At 48.2% G+C, this 11,763-nt stretch overlaps 1 protein-coding gene across 1 annotated transcript in view; it reads right to left on the bottom strand.

The window, feature by feature from the left end:
- Positions 1-10,577, bottom strand: part of PDE9A (phosphodiesterase 9A) — a gene marked incomplete at both ends in the record, with an annotated part of 35,829 nt that extends 25,252 nt beyond the window's left edge. Inside the window, 4 exons of the mRNA XM_010138416.1 lie at positions 144-198; positions 7,636-7,679; positions 8,642-8,719; positions 10,507-10,577. Coding sequence (XP_010136718.1) covers positions 144-198; positions 7,636-7,679; positions 8,642-8,719; positions 10,507-10,577 — 248 coding nt within the window. The remainder of the gene's footprint in view (positions 1-143; positions 199-7,635; positions 7,680-8,641; positions 8,720-10,506) is intronic.
- Between the last annotated feature and the right edge of the window lie 1,186 nt (positions 10,578-11,763).

The raw sequence follows: 11,763 nt of genomic DNA, 5'->3' as shown, positions 1-11,763 counted from the left end.
AATGTGTGTACCAGGCCAAAGTTTGGCAGGAATGGTAGGATTTGAAAGAGATCTTAAATGCCCCTCTGCCTCCTGTGAAAATTTCACTTCAGGCTGATGAAAGAAATAGCATTCTAAATTAATAATGACGTTCAGCTTCTTACCTCGAGAACTGCTCAGCAATCTGTCCCAGTAAATTCTGGAACAATTCTTCTTTCTCTGCAAAATGTAGGACAAGATATTACAGAACATGTCAGAGGAAAGAAGACACGGTCCAACCCCTTGCAAAGTGGTGTCCCCAGACTTCCAGCTCTGACGGAGAAACACTTAGCCAGAAAGTCGTTCTGGTCCTTTGAACAGTGACAGCATTCAGGAATGACTCTGCCTCACCTGCCTTCCTCTGCCTGCAGATCACAGTCACGTTTTCTCAGAAGGGATTTTTGGGGTGCTGGACCTCTGAGAGGGGGCATGTTTTAAGGCAGCACTCTCTGAAAAGGAGACCTCTTTTGCATTTCTTGGGTGGGACACCCAGAATCACCCTCTGCTTTTGAAAGGTCTGGCTCTCAAGGACAGCCTCTACACCATCAGCATACTGTGCCACAGTACCCACAAACAACGCAACAGCTTTTGAACACAAGAAAAGCCAACTCGCCTTTCAGATTTACACGGGGACATCATCCTGGAGAGAAACATCTTGGAGCAAATTCGTAAGGATTGTACTACTATGTGTAAACTTCGGGCAAACGTGAGATGCCAAAGTGAATGTGCTTTCACAGAAGGAGGTCCACCCTTCCTGTTTCACGGGATGGACAGAGCAGTGCACAAGTTTCCCAATCCCTTTTCCCAGAGCTGCTGCGGGAATCCTCTCAGGATCCCATCGCTGCCTGAGCTACTGTGGCAGAGGCCACCCTGGGACTGCTAATGCAAACAGCTCCCTGTCTCCCGCTGCCAACTCCAGTGCTTGGGAAAAAAGTCAGCCTGGTGAAGCCCCAGCCCCTTCCCCTCCCCAAGACCGTCACAGGATTGTAGTCACTAATGCAGGGAAAAGCAAAGAAGTCCTTAAGAAAAGATCCTAGATTTCCACGGACAGTACACTTTAGAAAGGAAGAAGCATAGCAATATTTTCCCGTCTTTGAGCCTGTACGCTGCATTCACACAGACAGGGGAGGTACAAACCGCCTTTGCTGAGCTGCGCTGCTCTTTTGAGATTGCCTCCACTTTCCCCCACCAGCCAATTTAAGCTGCACTCTGCTGCAGTCGTTCTCGTGCCCGCAGTGTGGATTTACTCTTGGTTTCTCATGCTCAAGGAGTGGAAACATCGCATGCTGTCACATACGTGCTGCATGTTACAGAACGCTCATTTGTACCCTGTCTAGAAATACCCGATGGCATTTCTGAACCTAGTTCTTGCACTTGCCTGAGGGAGCACGATGCCTCACAAGTGCAGTCACCCAGGCAAAACACATCAGACACAATTACAGCCCAACATTTACACCTTATTTCTAAATAATAGCTCTTCTACCTGTTGAAAGGAGTTGCAGTTCCTCAGGTATTAGAGATATAAGAACCACCTGTCAAGAGCATTCACTTCGCTGGTCAAAACAACTTGGCTGTGACCCCTCTGTCTCTAAACCGGAGCAAGCACTCTGTGCTCCGAAAGTCTCAGATCTAATTCCCCGGCTTGGGGTTTTTTCTTTTTTGTTCGGTTGTTCAGTTGTTTTTTTTTTTGTGTGATCCAGCTCCCAGTGGCGTGGCTAGCAGAGCAAATGAAGAGATTAGCTCTTTTCACACAGACCCACTCTTCAGTTTTCCCACAAAATCTGTCTGAAAACCTAAGCGCTGAAACAAAGCAAATGCTGCATCCTATTTAAGACAGGAGGAAAGCTTACCGTATGCAGCACCTGGGATGGTACCTGAGTCCAACAGTGAAAATAAGCAGAGAAACCCGTGTCCTCTTACTTCAGTGCTGCTCAGCTCTCTGACAGTGGCTGTAGCATGCCAGAGACTGACAAGTTCCCTATAAACACGGTTCCAGTAAAAAAAAAAAAAAAAAAAAAAAAAAAAAAAAAAAAAAAAAAATTTACTTTCACCCCACTAAAACATGAGGTGAACCAGCAAAATTCATGCCAAAAAAAAAAGAAAAAAAAAAAAAAAAAACCAATCTTCTTTTCACTCCCTCCCCCTGTCAAAACTCACTTGGAGCACTAGGACATTCTCGTCCAGGGAACAGTCAGCTGCAATCTGATGTTTATGGATGTAATAAAAGATTTTCAAAACGAAGATGTATGTTTTTATAACCCTAGGGTGCAGTAAAGATATATGACTAAGAGTGGCAGTTCATTTCATCTTAAAGAGACAAAGATCCATTTCTGTCCCCTGCTCCTTTCCGAGGGGAAGACCTCTGCTAACCCCTGATTCTATCAAAAATGAGACATCACACCAATATCACTTAGCCTCACTTGTCCACTCCCCTGTAAAACAGGCAGGCTAGGCGTCCTTTGACTCCCTTCATTCTTCTCTGTCTTCTTTGGGGTTGTGGTTTTTTTTTTTTATTGTACCTCTGGGCAGGGCTGACACCCCAGGTGCACACAGTTACCTTTTCCTTTAGTTACTTCTTTTGTTTTGCTGCAATTCCCGCCGTGAAAAGGAAATGCTACTGCACGTAGCATGGGTAGATGCAATCTGTACACCTTGCAGAGGGTTGCCAGCTACTGCCTGCCACAACCCGAAAGCTAACAGCAACACTCTTCTCGGCTCACTTCTCGCTGGCACCAGTAATGTGCAGCGTTTGCAAACACAGGTATTTAGCAAGTCAGGTTTTTGCACAGTACATAGGGTGTGCAAGGTCTGACAAGTGAAACTTAGGAAAAAACCCTCCAGAAGATGCTCAATAGCATAATGCGAGGTAGGGAACAGGCTAACTCAGGCCTCCCGGGCTTCCCGGGGCTCATTCCTGTGCTCGCTGTGGGGACAGGGACTGCCCGTTGGCCCCTGCCAAGTGCAGCAGGGAGCTTGGCTGGGGCATCAGGGAGCAAGGAGCCATTTCGCCCTCCCTTCCAGCAGCCCTGTCTCCAGCAGGTCTGGGCAGAAAGCAGGTGCGGGAGAATACGGCAGCAGCGCTTTTTCCTGTGACTCCCACGGCCACCGGATCGGAGGGCTGGCAGCAAGCACGCGCCTTCCCTGCCAGACGGGGACTAGGTACAGGCTGGGGCAGCTCAGGTTATGCGTGGAGTGACACAGATGGCTTATAACCCACTGGCAGGCACCCTCTGCTTCACGCCGCCTGGCTCAGCAGTGACTCTTCTCCTCACGTCTTACCCACCGGGATCATGGCCAGGAAACCACCTCCATTCTCCCACCCTCCATGGCTCCCCTTGCCATGCTGCCAGCCTCAGAGCGCTGCAGGCAGGGTATGCGTAGGGTTGTGGGGGTGGATTGTTTTCCTCCCCTCCTTTCTGCTGTGGCCAAGCAAGGCTGGGAGGACGTGGGTGTCTGCCTTTCCCTGCCAGCATCAGGTGGGTGAGTTCCTGCCACACGGTCCATTTCTCACATGTGCTTTTGTGCCTCTGGCTTGGGCTCCTGTCCGTACTTCACTTTCTGTGGTTTGTTTGGATCTGGGCAATCGAAGGCGTATCCGAAAAACACAAACCGCCAGGTGGACAAAAGACTCAGCAAGGCGTGTGCTTCAAGCCCAAGCCCGTGTCTGTGAATCGCATCATACTGAGCACCAAATGTGCTTGACAGCTCAGGTTAATTTGGGCTGTTGCATGCAAGACCTTGCTCAGGTGAGTAATCCTGGAGCAGTTGCCCCCATCCCGATGCACGCATCCATGTGGGATGCACGTAAGCAGCATCATCCAGAAAGGGGATTTTTCCCTCACAGTGTCTGTCTCTTCACTCTTGCCTAAGCTATAAGTGTGAATATGCCTCCAAAAAGAGGAGAGATCCCAGAATAAGATTCAGACAGAGACAGAAGCTTCTGTCACTTTACCAGTAGCAATCATCTCAGCAAGATTTTGTGTATTTAATCACTCAGAGGGGAAAAACGGTCCATGCGGATCTCTGATGCCATTGTTGGTGGGCTCAGTGGTGGGCAAGGCAGGGTTAGCGCTGATTCGGGTGTGGGCCTTCTAGCAGGCAGCCAGACAGGTCTTGGCTGAGCTAGCTGCCCTGGTGCAAGCTGATGCCCCGGGCTTTCCTCCTTGCAAGAGCGAGATAGCTTGTTAGCTGAAAAGACAAATAACGGCAAGTGAAGTGGGAGGCAAAGATGCTGCCCACAGCCTCAACCGGGCCAAGCGGCATCCACATGGGCAGGTAGGGTCCCCCAGCGCTTGAGGCTGCTGAGTAAGGAATGGCAGGTGGTGAGCTCTTTCCACATGCTGATCTTCACCCTAATCAGGCACTTCCCTCTTTGGGTTTCCTCACCCATTTCCCCGGGATGAGGAGATGCTTGTATTGAAGGACCCACCAGATTAAGCTGGAGACACAGGTGCAGAGAGAACTGGAGCTGAGCTCTTTCAGGTCATATCCCTGGTGAGATCTTTAAGAGCTGGTTCAGCCACCTGTGTACTTTGCTGCCCTAACTTTGAGGTGGTAGGAAAGCCCGTGCGCATGTTTTCCCCATATTTGGGACTGTGGTGGATCAGGCTCACTTGAGCTCCACAAAAGCTCCTTGCTCTGCACTATCAGAAACGTAACAGACTCCAATTTTATTTCTCAAGAGTGTGCTGCTTAGCAGGATTTGTTCATTGAATTGGCATCTCCAGCAATACTGCAGAGTGCCTGAACTCTACTAATTACAGTCACAACACAGCCTGTGAGTTTTGAGCCTGTTCCACCACAAGGATGCAGACCACAGCCTTTCTGTTTTCTGGAGGGAGAAGATGAGTGTTCAATGGGGTTGGGAGTTCAAACACCCCAGAGAGAAGCAAGGGTTTGTCAGAAGGAGTTTGATGCTCTGGTCAGATAGCCACAAGCCTTCTGGGCTGGGGCTGTGGGAGGAGGGACAGCACGTGATGCAATGGCCTCACAAGCTCAGAGGTGGCCAGCTGGGCCCCCGCCTTTGCCTCACATACAGTTGACCCCGCGGTGATACAGCGATTGTTGCTGCATCCAACGGACATTCACTGGAATAATAACTTTTTTAATTCCAACCCTCTCCCATGACTATGGCCAGGAAATGAAGAACGATTTCTTAGCAGGACTCCAGTGGATATCTCCTCTGCTGGATAAAAGCCACTGCTTATATTTTCCTCCCAAAGGATCGTATTTTCCAGTCCCACCTTTTACAGTCTTTGTTCCGCTGAAGCGTGCGTCATTCTTTTCCAGCTGCCTGGGAGATTGCTGAAAAGAGGTGCACTGCCTCCCACTGCTGTGAAAATTGGGGTGACCCCTTTTTTGGTGCGCATTTGGACAAGTTGCTTTGGGAAGCAGAATCACGCAGGCAGAGTTGTTTAAGACGTGAAGACTAGAACAGAGCTGGTTTTTCTCTTTTAATGAAGAGGAACAATTTCCCACTCCGGTTATTCTTCCTGCTCTCAGCAAAATGTCAGGAATGCTTAAGATTAATGGCAATCCATGTGAAAGAGAAACAGATACGAAGGAACATTAGTTCCATATCACTCGGTTCAACTTTCCTCCTCTTTCCATAGCAGATTCTGTCTTACGCTTTGGCAACCTACCACCAGAATTTTGTTCGCCTTTTTCAGCTCAGATCTTTGGAAATCCTTGTTTTATAAAATGCAGGGAGGGAAGAGAGGCCTCGCTGACACAGTGAGTTGCACTCTGCACTAAGCAGAGCCGTGTGCTGTCAGCTGGGGTGAAAAATGAGGGCCCTGGGAGAGTGCGAGAAGTCATACATGGTTTTATAAAAATATACAATTAGCCTCATGTTAGGAAAAAAACCCCTGTAGATGTTCTAGAAAGCCCTTTGATCAGCTTCCCAGCTGCTATAACACATGGCATTTCCTGGCAGAGACCCGACAGCCCCGTTCACCGGTCCCTCTCTGTTTTGGGGCAGATGGTTACACACCGCAGCGGGTACAGAGAGACACATGCTGCAGGCAAGACCCCGCCTTTTCCGATCTGATAAAGCAAGTAGCGTACTCCTGGACCAGAGGAGTGATGCTGTTCCAGCAGAGCTCGTCACAGTGAGGAAACAATTTAGGAGACAGCTTCTCTCCCCTTAGCAGCAATGTGTGTCCCTCGGCTTTGACTACCTCCTTCTGGCAACAGTGGCAGTCACTGCCGTGGGACCTGTTTATGGCTTATTACAACTCTTACTGTGATAAAGTTCTTCCCTGTTTCTTAGCTGCTGTGTTCTTCTGCTCTCCATTCAGCTTTGCTCTCTGCATGCACAACGTCCCTGCTCTTGTCTCGCTGTTTCCCACACACCCTCCCACGTCGCCTTGCTGCGCCCCTTTCCTACAGAGGTTTCTGCCACAGCAGATGTGGGTGCCTCAGAGAACGGCTTTGGTTCCCTGCACCTCCCCATCTGAAAAAAGACAGTGCTGTGAGACACTGTGCTTTCTTGTGTAACACGGGGTGTGGGGGGTTGGGAGCTAAGCAAGAAGAAAAGGTGGGACCTGCAATTAGCATTACCAAGAAGATGAGACAGTACCAGGAAAACTGCCTTGCCCCTGTCCCAAGAGCCTCACCCATTCCTGAGAACCACTTTTTCCAGTCCCAGACTTCCTGGCTCCCTCCCGTTCTTTCTGTGCACTCTACATTTCCAAGACAATCTTAATCTCTTGCCCCTTGCCTCTCCTATCTTCCCATTTTAGTGCTCCAAACTGTGTCCCCAGCTGATGTCTCCTCCCCTCCTGCAGCCCCTGCCTCACAGCCACCCTCTCTCTACGGCTCCGCAGCGTACAAGCTGGGGCTCTTGCTCGGGTTGTCTTGGAGCAGGTTGCTGGAGATACACCAGCTGCATGAATGAAAGAAACCATGACCCAGGTGCTCGGTACAGGAACTGCCCCAAGCAAATGCTCTGCTCCAGTGTCTCAGAGCTGCTTGCCTGAGCACGACATTGGCAGGGGAAGAGAAATGGTGAAAGTGGCACTTCAGTTCTGCCGGTGGAGTACAACAGTGCTGTGCGCTGGGAAATGTGTTTCGAATGTATTCTTTCATTCAGGCCTTCTTTAATCTTGTCAGGTGTATTTAGATGTTTATTATGCTTAGAGCTACCATGCCCACAACAGAAATTCATTCTCTCTCCTCAGCCATCTGGAAATAATGTGGGTTTCAAATGCTGCGCTCAGCTTTTCAGCAGAGCTTTTCTGAGAGGTGAAAAAATTTAACAGAACGTTGCAAGGACAGGCTCTCAAACAGTGTCTGTGTTGCCTGAAAAAAAAACCCAACCAAACCGCAACCTGCTCTGTGTGAGACTTTTCCCAGGACATCAGCGGTGCTGAGTCAGACCAGAGAAAAGCGCCGTGAAAGTCCCCTGGACCCTGGCCATTCCACCTCACCCTCAAATTCTTTGAAATCTGGGGACTTTTTTTTTCAGCTTTCCTCCAGAACGCTGTGGTCAAACACTTCCTATTCTACCATAGATACAACCATGACACCATCATCTTTCTTTCTTGCATCATAGCCACGTGCAAATGCTCGCAAATGCAGCAAAACAGTAAATTCAGTTCAAAAGGGTCGTTTTACCTGAGAGCTGCCCAGTGGCAACAGGTATTACTTTGTATGGAGACCTGGAAGAGTCAGAGAGGGCTGATGTTAGCAACACTCAGAAAGCAGTCTGTACGTCTCATTCATACCCCCTGAGAGGAGGGAAGAAGTATCTGAATGTATTCTAAGCTCTCTTAAAACCCGTCAGTTTAAATACGGAATAGGCACTTTTATGAATGCACGACCCTCCGATTCGGTACTGAACTGGAGACAGAGAGATCTTGTGCTGTGTGGGCACACAACGGACGTGGTAGAAACGCCTCCTCTTTGGCAAGCCTTGGTACGCTGGGGACCAGAAGGCGAGGAACTTTTGTAGGTGAGAAGGGAGCTCTGGCAGTGGGGAACATCTTTTTACTCTTGTTCACGCGTTGTCCTGTGCAGTAGATGCCTCCCAGCAGCTGGGGCTCTGCCACACGGTGTCAGTGAGACTATGAGAGTAATGGGAGTGATAAGTAATGATGCGGTATGCAACAAAGTAAATAACAACGGAAGGAGTAACTGCGAGCAGTCAGAACGAAACTAAAAGTGCCAGGCTCAACCAGCAACAGGAAGCCAAGGAGAAAAAGAGAAAGGGATTTGTAGGTGGGAAGCCAGCCTGGGAGAGACCTAACCTCATCAAAGACTTCGACTTGGCTTTGCGAGTAACGCCGCGGTTGTGTTCTAGCAGAGAAATAAAGGAGCACGGCAACAAAGGATCTGGGAGCCTTGACAGCAAACAGAGTGGGAAGGGAATGGATGTTCCACATTAAATACTTAAAAGCAGTATTTTCCCCTCAGACTATTACTCCTACTTCAATAACAAGTAAAGATCTTCAAAACCAGTGGACATTAGTGTTATAAGCCAGCATGCAATTCTTCCTGTCATCCCCCTCGCTCCAGGGGGTTGCTCACCTTCCGCTGTGCGCAAAAAGCACCTGCAGGAAACCACTACCCTTTCCCTTGGGCTTGACCCTACTCTTGAAAACTAGGCTGCAGCAAGGCTTACCTCTCTGAGTTCGCAGGCATCGTCGGATCGATGGATACCATACAATTGTCTGCCGTCAACAGGGAGATTGTTGTGTTCCTGAAAAGCATGTTTCAAAGAGGTTTATCTGACCTACAGACGGTGGCTGAAATTCTGTGCTACTGCACACAAGTGTATAGCCATCTTCTCTCCAGCCCGGCCTGGCCTTGCACCCTTTTTTACCCTGGCGCAGAAAGGGTCAAAGCACGGGACAGGGTAGGCTCGATGCTTCGCCCATTTCAATTACCAGAGAGGTTTATGGGAAAATGTTAAGTGTGGTCATCTTTGATGTCAGAGCAGACTTTGCTCACTGCTAACTCATGTATTCTCTTGACTCATCAACTAATAATTTCTGTTAAAAAGCCGTGTTTTGTGGTACATTGACTCGGCAGCTCTACATTGACACACACTATACAAATGACTACTGGTGCTATGAATGTCTTGCAATTATTTAGTTACTCTTTTACCAAAACAAATAACACAAATGTCCAGTTGAATGTGAATGTGGGGTTTTTTTTGTTTGTTTGGTTGGTTTTTTTATTCTGGGTTACGTGTGATCTCATAAGCTCAGATGTAAACCTTGGAGGTTTACTTTGGCTCCAGAAGCCTAGTTGAAATGAACAGTTCTTTAGAAGTCTTCTGATGAAAATAAAATGACAAATATGCAATGGACACTCTGATCCCAGATGACTAAAACTGCTAAACAAAGTTTCCTGGGCGATGGAGTAGAAATATATGACATCACAGGCAAACGAGAGTTATTAACCTCTCTAATGACAAACAGGAGGAAATAGACGGGATAAACAGCAAAGGGCATTAATTCTGTCCAGCAACTTATGCAAATTCTAAGTCAATACAGAAATTTTATCTTCCAATCCCCAGAGCTGAAGTCACACGATAACACCATGATTAAAGGATTGGCTTGTTTTCTCCTTGCTTTTTCTGTATTGTAAAGCTGTACGTACAGACGTAAGGACTATGGCTTGTTGCATGCTGCTGTGCATCTGGGCCCTGCTGTACAAGGGCCTTCCAGAGACAGCAGACGCCCCCTTCTACATGAGACTGAGGGGCTTCCCTCCTCCTCCTTCCCTCCTCCTGCACCACTGCCCTGGACGGGCGGTGCAGAAGTGGCTGGATGTTACACCATGCCACTTTCCACCACGCACCAGGCTCTTCACCTCCACCCCCACCCCCACCTGATCCTGGATCCCTCTCATCACTAAGGTTTAAGATGGATTCTGCTTTCTAGGTTGAAAGCAAAAGAAACAAACCCTACAGGAAATTACAGCAGAAGAGATGCATGGACTTTGCAGGACAGCATAAATTAGGAAATACTTGGCCGGGGCAATAGATTTGGGGCTATTTATGTTTTGTAAAAATGTTCTCCTGGGGTACTTTGGGATTGGATTGCATTGTGTTTAAATGGAAACCTTATCGCCTAGTGGCGATTCTTCTCATTGGCTCCATATTTCCTAAAAAACAGGTACTAAACATGTGGTTGTGTTTCATTTGATATGGGCAAAAATGTAGCGCTGAGGTGTAACTGGTAGGCACCCACAACTTGGGTGTACTCAGGGCTGGGCTTCTGCACTTGCTTTTATGTTTTTAAACTCTATCTCTCCTGTCCTACTCTATTCCACTCTGGTCCTCAGGCACAGACAGCACCGAGATGGCTCAATGCCTGCCAGAGCTTTGTGCACTTTTCCAGATGGTGCTCTCTGGATTGCCCCAATTTCTTCTTCCAGTAGTCAGGAACAAGAGAGAAACCTGAATAGCAGGTGGATGAATCATTTGGGGCCTGTCTTTAAGCTGTCCCTAGAATGTCACAAATGAAAAGAGAGACCTACCTCGGTAACCCCGTTGCAATGCAGAAGAGATCCATAATATCTTTGGAGTTGCAGTATTTACTAAAGAGCACCTTCCAAACAGAACAGCAACAGGAAAAAAAAAAAAGGGCAAAGAAGAGAAAAGATAGTTAGTTCCCAGTGAGATATGAACTCGATTCAGGTGTGGATTGGACTGATTTTAAGGCTCATCCTACCATTTCAATTATCTGATTTGACTTGTGAGGCTGGGATTTTTCTCTGCTCCTATTTAATACCTGTGTCTTTTTCGATAAAGCAAGCCAGCTCTGGAGACCTGATTGCGCTGCTCAGAAATGGAGCAATAATGTATGTCAACCGAGAGAAAAAGGTTTCTCATAATACGGTATTGCTGCAGGATGATAACAACTGCAAATTTAAGGATGTAAGAGCCCAGATTTAGGGTTTGGGGAGGTCTTTGGATAGTATGAAAGGGCACTGCTTTTTGGACTACACCAGCTTAAGTCATCGTTAAACTGAACAGAGGGTTTTTTTTTTTTAGGTCGTGAAATATTTCCTGCCAACTACCAGGCTGTATAAGTCCTACTGTTAGGTCAGAGCTTGGGCCTTGAATTACAACATTTGCCAGGGTTACCTTCCCATGCTCCCAAACACCTCTTCATCCCCCCGCCCTTCCACACACATCAGGCAGCCCCTACTCAGAGAATACTGTTCAAGCAGCACATCTAGGAGCGCAACATCTCCTTAATCCCACTGTGATACAGCCTTAAATCACATCATCCCATGCCACGATTTTATTCCGTCTGTCACGACATGTGGGTGATGCTGCTGCCTGGTTGAGAAGCTCTTCTGCAGTAGCGAGGCAGAAAGCCTCTCTGTGTAGCTTTGATCAGCTATGGTGGAGGTTTTGAACCTGCCATGTAAATAAAATGCCTCACTGGAGTCAGGTCTGGCTCATCTTCCAAAGCCAGGAACAACAGCGAGTGATGGGGCTGGTATGTCTGGGGGCTGTTGGTGCTAATGGGGCAGCAGCAGGCTGTGGGGGGCCAGCTTGCTGTGGAAGCAGGGGGAGGTGGTGGTGTGGACAGGGGCAGCTTCCCTGGCCAGCACTGGAGCTCACCTCCCTCGCACCTCTCCAAGAAGAAAGAGCCACAGAGCCCTGGGGTTCAGGATACGGCAGCTCAAAGGGACTTGTGGACACCTAATGTCAAAACTCAGGAGGAACAGGAAAGTGATATTTTGCAGATGACGCCTGAAGCACAGGGAAATCAAGGTCAAAGT

This window comes from Buceros rhinoceros, unplaced genomic scaffold (assembly GCF_000710305.1).
Source record: "Buceros rhinoceros silvestris isolate BGI_N320 unplaced genomic scaffold, ASM71030v1 scaffold11726, whole genome shotgun sequence".
NCBI classification, from domain to species: domain Eukaryota; kingdom Metazoa; phylum Chordata; class Aves; order Bucerotiformes; family Bucerotidae; genus Buceros; species Buceros rhinoceros.
This window is presented reverse-complemented; position numbering and strand designations above follow the sequence as displayed.